At 47.0% G+C, this 17,652-nt stretch overlaps 2 protein-coding genes across 9 annotated transcripts in view; one reads left to right on the plus strand and one right to left on the minus strand.

Moving 5' to 3' along the window:
- The window catches only part of LOC135906793 (monocarboxylate transporter 3-like), a 33,717-nt gene extending 24,961 nt beyond the window's left edge, over window positions 1-8,756 (plus strand). For all 8 annotated transcript variants that reach the window (XM_065438385.1, XM_065438388.1, XM_070522235.1 and 5 more), the window contains 2 exons: window positions 5,798-6,775; window positions 8,608-8,756. In XM_065438385.1, coding sequence (XP_065294457.1) covers window positions 5,798-6,775; window positions 8,608-8,735 — 1,106 coding nt within the window. In that variant the 3' untranslated portion in view covers window positions 8,736-8,756. The remainder of the gene's footprint in view (window positions 1-5,797; window positions 6,776-8,607) is intronic.
- The window catches only part of LOC135906758 (uncharacterized), a 308,457-nt gene that overhangs the window by 111,128 nt on the left and 179,677 nt on the right, over window positions 1-17,652 (minus strand). The gene's annotated exons all lie outside the window — the stretch shown is intronic.

Raw genomic sequence — 17,652 nt, forward strand, 5'->3', positions numbered from 1 at the left:
GTTTTATTAAATCTGACTAGTAGACGAGCGTCACTAGCAGACTAATATTGCGCTTACTTATGTCGACTAACTTACTTGTCGTCATTTACCACGGAGATTGATGCCCGGCCAAAAATTTCAAAGTTTATGGCTAGAACACTCTAATCCACAACCAACCTTGGAAACTGCGGTAACTTATCGTTCAATCTTTCTCGTTAACGTGAGATGTACATCAGGACAAATATTAGCACATGGTCATCAGTTCAGATTTCGTCCAGTGCGGAGAGAAAGGAAGACGAAGTGATTCTTGCAGAGACCACTCTGCCTTCGCGCTGCAGTATTTTCGGCTTTTTCCCCGTGTTTTACTAGGAGACGCCGCTCCCATTGCCATGGCAATGGAAGTGGAGTCAGCAGAATGCCGACGCGACATGACTGCTTCGGCAGGAACCGGCCCGAGGAAGAGAAATTGCCCTCCTAGTCAAGCTCACAGCGAGGACACTGTGGTGTACTCCTGCTCAAGCGACGACGCTTCAGATGAGGAAGGCTTCGAAGGAGTCGTACACAGGAAGGCCAAGAGAAGAAACATCAGCGGACGGTCTTCGTAAAGTAGGTCTACTGTCATGCCACAGCGAAGGCCATCGGCGCACACAATTATTTTTGTGCCGGACACACCTGCCGACAACCTCAACCGAATTAATCGACAAGCGATTTCTAATTCTCCGGAGGCTCTTGTCCCAGGTGAAATCAAAGATATCAGAATTAATAGTCGAAAGAACATCCTGCCTATTGATGTCCACAACCGAAGCGCAATCTGTGTTTTGGTTGTAGTAAAGCTCCTGGACAACATCAATGTCCACTACCTCATTTCGCAGGACAAAGAAACCACGGCTGGTGTTTTTTATGATATTGACACATCGATTAGCGACAGCGACCTGCCAATTTTAATCAAACCTGTCCCAGATGGTGCTGTCTTACTACAAGCTCGGCGCCTTGGCAAGTCGACATCTGTAAAGCTAGTGTTTAAAGGTAACTGCTTACGATCACATATAAAGGTCGGCCGCTTTCGGCATGTGGTACGAACTCTCGTACCCAAACCACTTCAGTGCAGAAGGTGTCAAAGAATTGGACATGTGAGTGTTGTCTACCGAAATACAACGATATGCCCACGATGTTCCGAACAACACGACACGGACACTTGCCGTGCAAAAGAGCACAAGTGCCCAAATTTTCAAGGCCCGCACGCTGCATCCTCAAAAGACTGTCCACGCCTAAAGGAAGAGCAGGAAATTTTGAGAAAAATGGCCAGAGGCGGATAGTCACACAGAGATTCTTCTGCAGCGATAAGGCGACATCGCTCCCGGAAACGAAAGTCTACGAAATCCTCTTCCGGTTCAAGGGAAATGTCTCGTCTGGCAACGCCGCCTCCTGTTCCATCTGTCTCCAATAAGAGCGCGAATGTCAACGAAAAAAGCGGCCATATTATTCATGCTTCATCAAATGAGGAGTGGCCAGCACTGCCGAAGACATGCCACGCACCAGAGCCACAGCACATGACTCGCCACCTAAATTCACATGTAACCACAGTTGACCAAATGCAAGACAACGATTCACAAGTGATTGCTATGCTGAAATCGCTTACGAATGTCACGTCTACTACTGTAATACATGGACACTCCGGCTGCTCGTAGCGCACTGCAAGTACTGGACGCGCTGACTCCAGCACTTGAAAGCATCGCAGAGCACCATGGCCCGCCCCTCGCTGCCCTTCCATAAGGAAGTCAAGCAAGCATCTCTACTGCAGTGTACTGCCCGTGGTCTCAAATGAAGAATTTCAGTTAGACATTTTGTCTTCGAAAACCGTTTTCCCATCCTCGTAATTTGCGAACCGAACGTGTAGAATGTTATACGCATTTCTGGCTATGAGGCATTCCTGTCCTCCATCTGTGGTGCTGTGAGCAAGGTAATTGTATATATTAGATGTGATCTGACATACGTGTTGCACCCAGTCCCACCTCACGACGACAACCAGTACGTTTGTTTAATTGTGAAAACGAATAAGCTTACTTCACACTCGCTGCAGTTTACATTGCTCCTTCAAGTGTATTCGACTCTAAACGACTGCACGACGTGATATCAGCGACACCCGGCCTTACGATTCTCACCGGAGATTTTAATGCTCACCATCCGCTTTGGGTGAGTTTGAAGATGGACACCAGGGGAAGAAAACTAGAACCCTTTGCCACACAGCACGACCTTTACTGCCTCAACGATGGTAGTCCGACATATTTACGCGGGCTTACTTACAGCAGCTGCCTATACTTGACCCTGATTTCTCGGCGTCTTGAAAGAAATGTGCAGTGGTTTCCAGACATTGAGTCACACGGAAGTGACCATATTCCGACGTACCTGAAGATCAAGGGACTATTTAAATACTCCTCTACGACCCTCCAGCGAATTGATTCGTCGGCGTTTCGGTCACACATTGAGGGAGTAGGTGAGCAAGGGAACCATTCAAGTCTGGAACACGAAATTCAAAAGGCCATGCGAGAGGCTACGCGTAGTTTTCAGCCTTTCCCGACATATGAAGAATTTGCAGCCGAACTGCAGCAACCACGAGCAATTCGCCGACGGACTGAAAGAAGATACAGGAGAACTAAATCCATCCATGATCTCCGAGAGGCGAGGCGGGCGCAAAAGAAGATTCAATGCCGTGTCGATGCACTACAATCTCAAAGATGGAAACTTTTCTGTGAGTCATTGGATCGACGTCAGCGATTATCTCAGATATGGAGCACCATGCGTGGACTTCACGTGTCGCCGCAGCAGCATGTTCCTTTGAAATCCCTCACTTTGCACCAAGGTCGCAGCGAAATTTACGTTGCTGAGGAACGTCCTGACTGTCCGGACGTTCGGACGTCCGGGCGGTCCCGACGTGGGACTAGCCAGGTGCGCGACGAGTTCGCGTCCTCGCCAGACCTGCAACTAAGTTTCTTCACTCACTCAGTCAAAACGTCACATGTATCATCAACGACAGCTGCTGAAATGGTAGCCCTACGTGCGGCTCTTCATTTCATTCAGGAGGAACCACCCCATGCATGGTCAGTCTTCTGTGATTCCAAGGCAGCCCTACAGAGTGTACTCTTTGCACTACGCCATGGGTCACATGAGTAGCTCGTCGCAGAGATCAGAGAAGTCCACCCACGAATAGTTGACGGAGGACACGATTTAATATATCAGTGGTTGCCTAGTCACTGTGGTCGAAATGTGATAACACCCGTGTACTTAGATTTAGGTGCACGTTAAAGAACCCCAGGTGGTCAAAATTTCCGGAGTCCCCCACTACGGCATGCCTCATAATCAGAAAGTGGTTTTGGCACGTAAAACCCCATATATTATTATATTATTAGTCACTGTGGAATACATGGCAATGATCGAACAGACCCAGCTGCCTGATCTGCCCATGACAGCGTCAACTGCGTTGCCATTCCTCTTTCGAGAGCCGACGCAGCGAAAAAATCTTTCCGGACTTGCGCGTGACCTTTCATTAGCTCAGTGGACTTCATCTGAGTTCACTAGTGCACGCATTCATACCCTGGAGCCTAATTTACAGCTCCCTATTCCGCCCGAGCTTCCACGACGTGACTGCACCCTTCTAGTCCGTCTATGGCTTGGAGAAGCGTTTTCAAGTGCGCACTCTTTTCTTATCGGAATGTCCAACAGCCCAGTAAGTGACATCTGCGGGTGCATTGAAACAATTGAGCACCTTCTTTCTCAGTGCTCTCGTTTCAACCCGCAAAGAGCAGTCATCTTAGCCACCCTAGACAAACTGGACTAACGCCTAATGACAGAAAACAAGATCCTTGGAAACTGGCCTACGGGAACATCTGCGCTATCCGCTATGAAGGCGCTGCTGCGGTACTTGAAAAACACGGGACTTTCTGACATCATTATGACCTTACACTGTGTGACGTAGGATTGTACGGTGACACTGTGTAAGACAAGCAACGTCCTTGCGGGCTGCGTGACAGTGCCCACAGAAACAGTTCGCATGTACTTGCGTGTACGTGCGTGTGTAGGTTTTTTTTTCCTTTTTTTAATCCTTCTTTCTGTCACCTGTCACATTCCCTTGCCCCTCCCCTAATACAGTGTAGCCAACCGGATATAATCTCTGGTTAACTTCCCTGTTTTTCCTTTGCCTTGGCACTTCAGGGAGCGGCGCTGTGTTTATTAACACGAATATTTTGGCGCGAGTTAGAGAAAACGCTATTCGAGAAGTAGCGGGCTCATTACAAGCCTAAAACCCATCTGCGTCTTGCTCACGTGCGGTGTCTCTATATGTTTCTGGCCTTTTTTCCAAGGCAACCTCTCGCGCACCAATGTATGGAAAATACGGCAGTATTTTTTATGCACTACCGTTTCGTAGCTCCTTTTAAACGCCATCATTTTAACCAGAACGTCGTATGAGATTGTACGACAGTGACCCTAGGTGTTTGGTTTCCTGCGCGTCTTGGGGTGTTTTTTTTTATTTGCTTCACTAACCCTCAAGCAACAGAAAGTGTGAAGCAATCTCAGTTTTAATGCTACCTGTTTTACATGAACCACAGGTAAAAATACGACAAAAACGTAGGCCAAACTGATTCAATGTACATAGGAAAGTACTGCACAAAAGACTCTGAGATATTTACAAAAAGATGACAATTAACCAGGGACGGAATTAGTAGTCTACTTAAAGTTCTAACGTAATGAGTGCGCTGACCAAGTTGTCTAAATAATGTTCAATTGATAAACGCATATGTGACTAGCTTCTCTGCGTAAATGAAGAAAAACGAACGAAATACAAGGAGCGGTGACGGCAATGTAAGCAGATGGCGTAGTTCAAACATAGATATGACTTGAGATATTATTCACTGAAGGAAGCGTTTAGCTTCAATGTTTCGCTATTTACAAAGTACAATATGCATACTGACTTCTGTACCTTCTCCTTTTCCCCCTACCGTCCCTTATTTGGCACCTTGTATGTATATCGTACTTGAGATGGTATTTGTTTTCGTTTATTTATATATATTGTGAGCCATAACTCTGGCCCAAGTAGGTTGGCCTGTATACAACACAAGAGCAGGTTTTTCTAACAACATGTCAAGAGAACACGTTCCGAGCACATGCCAGCGAACGCATTATTAAAACATCTTAATCCATACAAATCAAACGTATTAGATCTGCATCACAAAACCAACGATATAAGTATTGTACGATGAAATCAAACAAATGCATGAACATTGGCAAAGCTGTTGAACATAACAAGCAGCCGCACAAAAGCACAAAAAATGATTAAATCTTGTGCAATGGAAAGACCTACGACAAAAGTGTACACTACCAGCACTCTAAGCTCAACTACCTCATAGTCCTTTGAGCAGCGCTAAGTTTTGTTCATACTGTTGCCGCAGCTTTTACATTATTACGGTGTACGTCACTTCGTATGACGCGAGACGTCTACCTCATGGCGTATTATACCTATCTACATCTACATAGGTAAACAATGAAACGTATTCCATGGAACGCTATAAGAAGAGATAAACAAATGGCACTTATGCTGGAAATGTTATGCTTTTGGGTGTGAATTCATTCCAAGGCGTTACAATAGCCATGCGAGTCCTAAGTATTTGTATCCTTCAAAAACTTTTCACAAACTCGTATATGTGAGGTGCGCGTCGCGCGGAGTGTATGAACGGACTTTGAACGAAATATTACTGCTTCTCTCAGGCATGAAGGCATGTAATCTAATCCACCTATCTTGTACATTATTTCTTTTTTTTTTTAGGAACAGCGGTGTGTGGCGTTCACGTTGCCGTTACCGTCATCGTGTCCCAGCACTTCGAGAAACGCCGTGCAACAGCGTGCAGCGTAATTTACACGGCCATGTGTATCAACAGCGTGTACCTGCCGCCCTTGGCTGAGCTACTTCGAGTAACTTACGGGGTCCACGGCACCTTCCTTCTACTCGGTGGCATGGTCCTAAACTCATTTCCTCCCGTTCTCGCCGTCCAAAGTCCCGAGTGGACAAAATCGAAAAAGCATGCTGTTGGCGACACGGGGCACATTCTTATCAAGGACAATGGGAAGAATCCGAACAATCTTCTCCTACCTGCAGCTGAGACGGGCAATGGGTGCTTTCCCAACGACGCCGAAATGCCGAACGGCAAAGCGCACCAAACAAAGTTCGCTGAACTACCACTCCATCAGAACGACGACTTCGGCCTCAAGACCATCCCGTTGCTCTCGTCAAAAAAGAAATCAGTGGGCAAGGACAATGCAGCCAACCCAAGTTTTACTCTGATTGTGAGACAATTCGCCAGCGTGCCATTCGCCGTCACTGCGATATCCTTCGCTGTCATCGCGCTAGGAATGTCGACATTTATTTTGCTTTCTGTGGACGTTGCCGTGGACCGAGGAATCCCTTCATCCAGCGGCGTCTTTCTCCTGAACGCCTTCGCGGTGACAGACATTGTGGCGCGGCCGCTAAGTGGCCTGATAATCGACTCTGGTTTCTTATCACTAGAGAGCGTTATGCTGATCGGATACATTCTCCAATTCTTGGCGCTAGAACTCTTCGTGTGGTTAGAGCATTTCCCGCTTATGCTGGCTTCCTCTGCGCTATTTGGTGTCAGTAATGGACTGAGGGTCACTCTGCTGGCGCCTTTTATCGTTAAAGACTTTGGAATCGAAAGAATGCCACTCCTGCTTGGTGGAGTGTCCTTCTGGAGTGGCGTCGTCCTGCTCACAAGACCATTTCTGGTTGGTAAGTGAAGTATTGCCGATCTCAAATCCTTAATGCCAGTTGTACAAAAGAACCTGCCAGATATGCATTCAGACGTGAAGCGACATTAAGAAAATTTCATGAAAACAAAAGCCGTATTTCGAGTGCTCTTCACAAAAGAAGGAAGGAGGCGACACGACAGAGCGCGATAACATACAAGAGCACTTCCTTCCCAAGCCCCGCTTTCTATAACGCGAACGTGGCATTAAGATGCCTGCACAGCTTCCTGAATGACTTCGAATCTCAGACACCCCTGAAAGAAAGCGTTCTGTAGCCTATCCTCCATGCGTGATAAATGGCATCATTTTCTGGTTCAAACACGATTTCAATGCGCAGGTTGCTTCATGTACTTCCCGTATGTTTGACTAATCAGCATCTGTCTGATCCATTCAAAACTCTTAATAAATCACAAGTACCCGATGGTGGATTTAAAACAAGGATCCCGCGCGCAACAAACCAATGCTCTCTTTATTAGGCCATGCACGCCTGCATGCCGACAAAGTGAACGCTTTCACTAGCTTCCCTGTCGCAAGATGATAGTTCAATATGCTTGAAGCGGGACTATCATATAGCAACTATTCGCCTTCAAAAGAAACAGCACACACAGTGCTAGCTGACTACAAATATACGTGGTTTACGCCTGAAGGAATTCCCACGTCATTCAGTCAAAAAACATTTTCTGAACCTCAGTGCTACAGTTTCATAAAGAAAAGCGAGGACTGTCGTTGGGAGGCGGTGTTTTAGTGAAGTTCTCTATGTGATCTCGAAAGGTATAGCTGTTGAGGTGAGTTATGGCACCCTCTCGCATTTTCATTGCAGGTGCAACACGACGAAACTATTGTAGTTGTATGGTGACAGTATTAAAGCAAGAGGTCCCAGAGTTTTGAAATACCTATAGTGAATCAGCGAAATTTGACTATCGTAGGTAAAGCTCGGCAATATATTCTTCGGCGTTTCCTAAGTATTAAAACTGCCGACGACTCTGCAGTGCTTATTTCTTGTTCAGTATTGTTTATTACCTCTGACTATCCCTATCCTCCGATTGCACTGCTTAATTCCTGCTCACAAATTTTTCCAACTTTATTTCCCTGGTTCTATAAAACCCACAACGTCACTTTTCTGAAGCAAAGAAAATGGGAGTTTCCCTCCACAACAAGAAGGAAAAAAAGCCCTAACGTGGAGTCTTCTAGTGCTGTGTTACCTTTCAGAGATCGCACTGACAGATATACCACGTGACGAGAAAGGTAAACAGCAATCAATTTGGCAGCAGAAAGCTCACCACTCAATCGGACCGACTTAAGACGCCACTCTTGCGGCACTGCATGACCATACCGCTGATTGCAGCGATATCAGCTTCGACACGAGGCCTCTCAGTACTTAAGGACTTCTTCGAACAAGCCACTTGAGAGGATTGTAAATATATGTGTTCTTTTTCCTTTTGGTTTCGTTTCTTATATTTACTTATTTATTCATTTATTTTATTTTTTATCTTTGCTAGGCGGTAGCAGAATTCAGGCCTGTTACTACGTATCCTGGGCACGCGCTGTGATCTTTCATAGCGAGGAAACGCGAGCGCATGTCAGGCAACAAAATTCTCGGTGAAATTTTCCTTTCACCACTTTACTTGCAAGTAAATCTGGGATGAAATGACTTGTGCAGACTCTTAATTTCTGCGTTACAACAGACGCATTTGGGTGTCGAGCACATTGTTAGTAGCCTCGAATCGAACTCTTTTACAAGATTTAAAATTCCACGCTAGCAGACGCGATACTTTGGGAGAGGCTCTTTATTTTATTTATATTTTCATTTTTCAGGTTACTGGAGAGACCACCTGGGATCCTACGACGGCCTACTTCATTTCGTGGCTATACTAAACGCTGTCGTTGCGGTCATGTGGATGGCGAAGCTTTACTTGCTGAGACGACGAAAACGGCTCATATAGGAAAATAAAAACATGTATTTATACGAGAGGACATGGCTTTTTTTTTCAGTTTTTAACAAAGAACTGCCTCCGGTGATGCTTACTCGGAGGTTGCTATTTGGGGTATTCATTGACATGGTATCAAATGTGATACGTGAGTCGGTGCATTTTCCCTTTGAGAATGACACTAACATTACCTACAGTTATCGTTGTATCTGACTGACAGGTAAGCCAGAGGCAACTGTAGCAGCCGGCTATAGAATCGTTGGCATCACCACTGTAAGCGCAGCAGCATTGGCCTACCTGCCCGCTTCGTGACGTGAGCGTTTTCGTGTATTTTATTCGTGTGAGATGTGTTGATCCTGGACATACGGCACGCAGAAGTAAAATGGGTGAGTGCCGGAAGTGGCGTGACAAGAAACCGACCTACACAGAAAAAAATTTTAGACCCCTTTCCAACCGTCATCTCGTCAACCTTCCCATCCCGTCAAAGTAACGCCAGAAACATCCGTCAGGCGACAGCATGTCCTAGCTGTTTTCTCCTGGAGAAAAATATGACCATGACGTTAGCACTCACAGTTCAAGAGGGACGGAAATCTAAGAAAGTCGGAGCACAAGCGACACCATTGTTTATTCGCCAAGACGATGTTCAGCTGTTTTCATTCGCCTAGCCGAGCTAATGCTAGCTATTGTGGTGTGCATTACTTCACCTTTCCTCTCTCTTGCGCTGTCTAAAATCATGGAACCGAACCAGCCGGCCCGGTCGTAGTGGCATAAAGTGCATCAGCGTCCCGTTTTTGAAAGATTACGCTGAACGTTTCATTGCAGACTTCACCTACATAACGGTGACAAGACGGGGAGCTCGACGATTCTGGTAATCAGGCCTGACAGTAAACCGGACCGATTCCGGAGATAGTGTTATCAAATTCTAGCTTATGTCAGACACGTAGGATTAAATTATAGTGACTTCGTGATCGATCTGGATCCGATTTCACGATACGGGCCTTCACAAGGGTTTCAATTTTGCTTGTAAAGCGAATTGATTCTAGAGACAGTGTATATAATGTCTGGCAGTGCTGGTACTAATAATGGTGTCGCATTTCAGTCGCATGTGTGTCGCACCCATCTGGCATTGGTGTCCTTGGGAGAAGGAGCCGTTCGGGATTATGAACGTAGCAGTAGCTTCGAGCTTTAGCGTATATCGACATCAGATATGTGTCCTTCGTCACAATAGAGTAAACTGTTAGTCAGCGCTACGTGTGGTTGCTGTGGGCTGCTTCTGCGTCCTCATCATTCGCGTTGTTCCCTAGTTCAAATGGAGAGGGATAGCGCTGACATGAGCGTGCAGGGACGCGTTTATAAAGGGCGCACTTATGTAACGCCGATACGTTGGCGCTCTTGTTCAGCTACGGAACTCTCCACCCCTTCTCTCACCAGCCAGTCCTCAACCTTTACCTTGCCGTACCCGGCCGTTTGAAAGCGTCGGCATCAATTTGTATGGGCCTCTTTTCCTGACATCGGCTGAAAACCTCTGGGCTATTGTGGTGGTTGACCACCTCACGCGATACGCCAAAACTGCCGCCCTCGTGGCAGCTACATCACGCGATGTTGCCTTCTTCCTGCTTCATTGATTCATCCTGCGTCATGGACTATCTGGGGAATTGCTCTGTGATGGTGGACGCGTCTTACTATCCGAAGTAGTTAAAGCCATTCTCAAAGAGTGTCACGTTGTTCATCGCGAAACTACGGCGTACCATCCTCAAACCAGTGGCCTTTCATACAGCTTTAACCGTACGCTCAGAAACATGCTTCCAATGTACGTCACCTCCGACCGCACAAATTGGGACGTCATTCTAGCCTTCGTAACCTATACATAAAACACCGCTACTCATAGCACCACCGGCTTTTCACCCTTTCACAGCGAAAGCTGTATATGACCGACCTTCCGTAGTTTATTCGTCGTCCCGCAATGGAAACGGACATAACGATTTCTAACAAACCAATACGGGTGCAGTGCGGCGGCACAGATTAGAACGCAGAAAAATGCGCAATAGATTAGAACGCTCGCCGTGAACAATATCATGACGTCAAGGTTATCGCAGTATACAAGCAGGAGAGGTATCGGCACTAAAAACAGCTGTTTTATCAATGAGGCTGACATATTTAGTTCGCACACCCGAAGAACCACATGCGTACGAAGAGCTCTGGAGGGAACAGCAGCAAGAATGTCAACGGCGGCGGCACGAAAAAAACACCCACAAAGAACGTTCTCGCGATGCTGAACGAAAACGAAAATCACGATCCGGGCACCTACAAACGAGCAACGACTCCATACTCGCAACGCAAATAACGACAACTATTCAACTTTGCGAAGAAGGAATGGCAACTAAAGCACTTTGCATTTCGTTTGAGACCTTTGACCGTCAGCTTTCGCTGCCATTCCATCTTCACTGAGTGGAATGGCTTTCATTTCTTTCTTACTGAATGGTAGGCACCCGTCGCACACCATCGACACAATTCTACCACGCCGGCCACACGCATCTGAATGGGCGCCCATTTCTGCCACGGCAAGACATGCTCAAGAGTGCCGCGATCTAGCACGGGCCTTTACCTCCAATGACAAAGAGCGCTGGAGGAGAACTCGCAGTGACACCACCTCTGCACTCATCTTCCTTCCTGGTGCGATTGTGTGGCGTTCTGTTCCTTCCGCTGCGCCTGGACTCTCTTCGAAACTACTGCCCAATTATGAAGGGCCACACCATATAGTCGAGAGAGCGCGCATCTCCTGTTTACTAGGTGACCCAACCCATTGAACCATGTTAGGACATGATTCAATCTGCGATTACTCTGGTTTGCACGAGACTGTGATTTTCATACACATCTTCTGAGATACGAAGCGTGGTATCCTGAGTTTTAACATGTGATCTAAAACCTGTCATTCTATAAGGAAAAGCACTGCTGTTTTCTAAGTGCCAGTTGAGACGGTTAAGGGCCATGCGTTCTATCAGTTTGCTTACAAATGACGTTAAAAATAAAGGACGTAGGTTCGTGATACATTTGGCCGGTTTGCGAGTGTTTCGGGATTGGTATTATTATTGGTGATTGGTATTGGTATTGACATTGTTGATGTGTTCTAAAAGTTGCTGTAATTGAGAAGAGGGTATGTTACGAAGTGTACTATAAGTAATGCTATCTTTGCCAGGCGTTGTGTGTCCTTTCAGCGAAGAGAGAGCCACATGTAGCTCAGCTAAAGTAAACAGGCTGTTTACACCTGTCGCACTCTCTTCTAGTGAATCAATTGGGTAATCCGGAAGTTATCCTGCATTTTGGTCCATGGTATAGAACGTCTGACGAATTTCACGAGCTATTTCTTCGCGCGTCTGGCCAGAGTTCATCATCATCTTGTCCATGGTGTATCGTAGTTTCCCTTGGCCCAAAAGTGATCTTAAGATATTCCACGCTCGCTGCATGTAGGCGGCCGTGGAGCTTCTCACACGTTGCTAACCAGGGGCGCTATAACGTAAAACTATTCCAAACTTTTCTATTCCGATTCTGCAATCAGCCCTCCGCGATTGGTCACAATCTTTTTTGGAACACCCCCATTTCACCTGTCTGTCACGCGACGTCACGAGAACCGCGATAGCTCCCCATCTGATATAACGTATACACACGAATTATGCATGATTTGACCGAACAAAAGAAAAATAGTTATTTCCGATTCGAGACCTCTTCGCCATTGGCCCTCGGCATTTGGTCAAAAGTTTTCGGGCTGCGCCCACTTCACGTGCCTCTCCCGCAACGTCAAAAAACCGCGAGAACACATCACGTTAAAGTGACGTGTACGCGCTGAAGATGCATTAATATGCCGAACAAAACTGAATTTTCTTCTGAATAGCCACAGGCTACCCCGTTCCGAAAGGAATAAAAGATGGCTGCAGCCGATCGCTCAGGCACTGGCTACTCGCACCTGTCGGAGAGCATGGAATTATTTGCGTGTAAAAAAACTTTTTTGCGTGGCCCTGTAATATTTTTCGGCACATTCGGCATGTTTACGACCTCGTTCTGCCAACTCTTCTTTGCTGAGGATCCATTTTAGCGTCATTCTTAAGCTTCCGTTGCATGCCACCGCGACTGTCGACGAGCCACCGCAAGCTAAGCAAGGGAAAGCCGACATATCGCAGACGACGGCACCACCCTCTTCATCCGGTTATCGATTTTCAGTGCAGTGGCTCGGCCCAATCGAATCCCTCTCCACTTCAGAGTGCTCCTCGCCACTTGTGAGCCATTTACATACGACAAGCCGCTCAGCGTAGGCAATGTTATTCGTTTTTCAAGCAAACAAAAGTGACTCCCTATAAACGAGGAGAGCGTATAATTGGTCTGTTCAGACAGCCTTGCGGGTGACCGTCCGATGCTTACGTCAGCGCTTACGCGAATTTGAATTCAGAAGATTGGAATAAAAACTTATTGGAATAGTTTTACGTTACAAGGCCCCAGTTCTCGGTGCAAAGTTCTTGCGTGTGTTATTGTGCTTCAAAGGTTACTTGCTCAATAAGTTTGGGAAGGTCATGTTTCTTTCTATGTATCTTCCAATTCTGCACTGTCCTCTGTCTTTTATTCCATAAGTTAAGCAGATGAGAGTCTATGTGTGGATTTTAAGGAGTGCGAGCAATAATAATAATATTTGGGGTTTTACATGCCAAAACCACTTTCTGATTATGAGGCACGCCGTAGTGGAGGACTCCGGAAATTTTGACCACCTGGGGTTCTTTAACGTGCACCTAAATATAAGCACACGGGTGTTTTCGCATTTCGCCCCCATCGAAATGCGGCCGCCGTGGCCGGGATTCGATCCCGCGACCTCGTGCTCAGCAGCCCAACACCATAGCCACTGAGCAACCACGGCGGGTGAGTGCGAGCAATCCTTTTGATGTACTGTTTTTTTTTGCTTGTTTGTTTCGCTAATATTCTCATGCGTGTAGGTCCGGCTATTCGACAGCCCTGTCTAGGTCTAATCGGAATCGGTGCCAGTGAGTGAGTTGTGCATTGGAAGCTACGTTAGCAAGACGAGTCTTAGAGCGAGGAATTCTTAGAGTAACTTCAATGACGTGATTGCCACTTTCAAGATTTGTTTGAAGATTCGCCCAAGTTACATTTCCAATTTCACGGTACCAGCTTAAGTCGGGATAGAGCCCCGTTCGACACTGTTCCCTTGGCGCGTGGGCTCGGTTGCATCAATCATCATCATCATCAGCCTGGTTACGCCCACTGCAGGGCAAAGACCTCTGCCACACTTCTCCAACTAGCCCGTTCATGTACTAATTGTGGCCATGTTTTCCCTGCAAACTTCTTAATCTCATCCGCCCACCTAACTTTCTGTCGCCCCCTGCTACGCTTCCCTTCCCTTGGAATCCAGTCCGTAACTTTTAATGACCATCGGTTATCTTCGCTCCTCATTATACGTCCTGCCCTTGCCCATTTCTTTTTCTTGATTTCAACTAAAGTGTCATTAACTCGCCTTTGTTCCCTCACCCTATCTGCTTTTTTCTTATCCCTTAACGTTACACCCATCATTCATTCCATATGTCGTTGCGTAGTCCTCAAGTTAAGTAGAACCCTTTTCGTAAGCCTTCAGGTTTCTGCACAATACGTGAGTACTGGTTGGTAAGACACAGTGGTTATACACTTTCCTCTCGAGGGATAATGGCAACCTGCTGTTCATGATCTGGGAATGCCTGCCAAACACACCTCAGCTTTTCTTCAATATTCTGTATCAACAAGGAACGTGTACTTGTTATCTTGAATTTTTTGCTCGAGGCGCCGCCCTGCTTTCGTTGAGCGCTGGTAGCCCCATGATGTGTTATGTGTAATGAAATCCCCAGCTGTAATGATGTCTTTGTCCTTATCTAGGTTTTTGTACGTGTCCAAATATTTCAGAGAAGGAAAGTCGTGCCTGAGGGCCCAGTATGCGTTGATAATTAGAGCCTCACGGATGCCGAAGCAGCATTGTACAGTAACGTGCTCCTGAATCGACTTGTTTATGGAATCAGTATCGATTTGGTACAGCTGGAATATGTTTGACCACGTATGTTACAGCGGTAACGCGAATGGTCACACCATATGGAGCTCTTTTGTGTCGTTTAGTAATACTTTTATGGGTGAAGTGAAGTGTTCGTACCCTGGTAATGATATCAGTCCTTAAGCCTCTCGAATTAAAATGACATCTGGTTTTTGCGTTTCTACCACGCCGGCCACACGCATCTGAATGGGCGCCCATTTCTGCCACGGCAATACATGCTCAAGAGTGCCACGATCTAGATCGGGCCTTTACCTCCAATGACAAAGTCGATCTCTATTCGATCTCTCGTGATATGGCAATTCCATTGCCATATTACGAGAGATCGAATAGAATTTGCCATATTACAAACTTGCGGAGCCAGAGGGCTCATCTACCTTGGACAGCGTGGATGTCCAAGGTAGATATTTGCGCGTTAGCTACTAGGTGTTGAACGATGACATCAGTGCATGCGATTTTTTTGTTTTAGATATTGCATTTCAGCCTGTATCGTGCCAATCGCCGCAACCTCATTCGCGAGGCTGTCTACTTTAGCCGTTAAATCCTGCACCGCTCGTTCAAGTCGCTGCATGCTTCTTTGGCCCGGCATTGCCATGATGTTGTAGATGGGATTGTAGGACGCTGATGGAGAGCTTGAGACTCCGAGTAATGAAGAGCTGGGGTCCATAAAATGGAACGGGTTGACTGTTATGTGGTAGGTGAGAGTTGTGAGGAATCAGTAGCATGATCTTTGATTGTAGCGCGAAGTGACACGGACGCAGACTAGAAGAAGACAGGACGAGCACCTTGGACTGCTTCTAGTCTGTGTCCGTGGCATTTCGCGCTACAATCCAAGATCATGTTACCGTACCAGCTCGCCCAACTTTCTATCCTTTTGCAGGAATGAGTAGGTAAGCTTGGACGGACTGGCTCACGAGTATCAGAGGCTAGCTGGCTCTTGTCATTTCTGGGACGTTTTGATTCCGGAGTGGTAGATCGCTTGGCGGCCTTAGACGGCGGGCTTCCATTTGGAGATTTTTTTCTGGTGGTTTGATTGGCACTGCGACTTCGGCTGCGGCTGCTGCTGCGACTGCGGCTGCGACTCGTCTGGCGAAGCACGGAAAACAGGCTGGACGTAGTGATGGAGGTGTCTGGGGACTTGTTGTTTCTGGTGACTGTTGTCTCCTGTTGACGGGGACGCTGTATCCCTTGTGGCAATTCAGGGAAATTTGACGTATACTGGAAGAGCTTCGTGTTGCGTATCCGGGTGCTTGGATGCCCACGAACGCGCCGCGCGGTCCGCTTCTATTCTTGCTGGGCAGTCTTTGGAAGTCGGCGAATGTTCCCCACCGCAATTATGGCAGGGGGGGTGTATGCTTTGCGCACCGAGAAAAGTTCTACTGCATTGGTGGTACATGCAATACGCCGAACGATTTGGGCATACGTCGGAGCCGTGACCGAGCGTCAAGCAGTGCGAGCACAGCGAGCTTCTGTGTCAAAATGGGTGAAGGTGCTGCACAACGCGATGAATAAGGGCAAATCTGGATAAGCATGGGCCTTCCACTGTCACCATCACGGTGTTAGACGAGCCTGTTCGGCGAATTGTCAGGAGTTTCACTTGATCTGCTTCCACGATACTCTGCAGCTCTCCGTCGGAGAACGAGGGCGGTATTCCATGTATGACGTCGCGTGCGTTCATAGGATCAGCGGCCAAGTCGGTGTTTGTCTCGTAAGATGCATCGTTGATAGTAATGCTCGTTAGTTCCGCGAGCTTGTCGGCAGCAGATCGGCGATAGGTGTCACCGGCCACTACGTATTGTGTGTTGCGGATTTTGAAGTATGTATCGCTGCGTTACATTGTGTTGAGTCCTGCCGCTGACCGGATAGCGTTGCCGAGGGTACCGACGGCAAGGTTCAAGCACGCCACGAATTTAACGATCACTGTGTGGCTTGTTGCTGGTGCGGCGTTGTCCATACGGTGCGCCAGTGGCTGGGTGTCGTAGCGGAAGCCGCTGCTTGCTCGATTTCCATGCTTCAGAAGCCCGCGAACGCGCATGACGTCAGTTGCGGCGAGGTGACGTCCAGCAAAGGACTAGGCTTAGCGACCGGCCAAGTTCGCGCATTAATTGCGCAGAAACGATGAAAAGGTCGTCTCCTAGAAAGGTGGGTTCCATGAGATTCTTCCCAGCACAAGTTTGGAGTCCCATTGAGGAAGGTTCCGTTGATAGGGTGAAAACTTCGAGGTGCAGATGTGGATACATGCTGACTCAGCGACCGCGCCTCCATTCACCTAGCGAAGAAGAGGAAAACTGTAGTGGGCCATACTCTCCAACGTTTTTTTTCTTTAGGTAGATCAAGCTCTTTAGTACTTTTTCTTGGGAAACGCCGCTGGTGGTGGGAGTCCGCTCCCAGCTCTAGTGGTCGGTCCCAAGCGCCAGTGACTAATAAACGCCTTTAGAAGTGCATTTTTATAGTCATACAATTTAGGTTCTTTAGTCAAAGACTGGAAAGTAAGGAATCCATCAAACTGTTGACACATTTTACTTGTGTCAGTTCCATGTTAAATGCCTGAGCATGTCATGTTTACTTGTTAGTTTTCTATAAGACGGCACTTTCTTCTGCACCTCGCAACATGGATTCCCCAAGTTCTGCGAAACTCAACTTACAACTTTCAAAAATGGCTTAAATGTGTGGATTTGACATCGCATTAGTTATCAATAATACAACTAGCCCAGCTGTCTGCCGCAGGATTCAGATCTGCATATTGAATTAGGTGTTATTGTGTACTGTAGTTTTCCAGATTTTTCCAAGGCTGTCGATAAAGGGATTCAATATTTCCTCTGAAATAAACTGCGCGCATTAAATGCTTACCCGCAAGCATAC

Source organism: Dermacentor albipictus, chromosome 7, assembly GCF_038994185.2.
Source record: "Dermacentor albipictus isolate Rhodes 1998 colony chromosome 7, USDA_Dalb.pri_finalv2, whole genome shotgun sequence".
Taxonomy (NCBI): Eukaryota; Metazoa; Arthropoda; class Arachnida; order Ixodida; family Ixodidae; genus Dermacentor; species Dermacentor albipictus.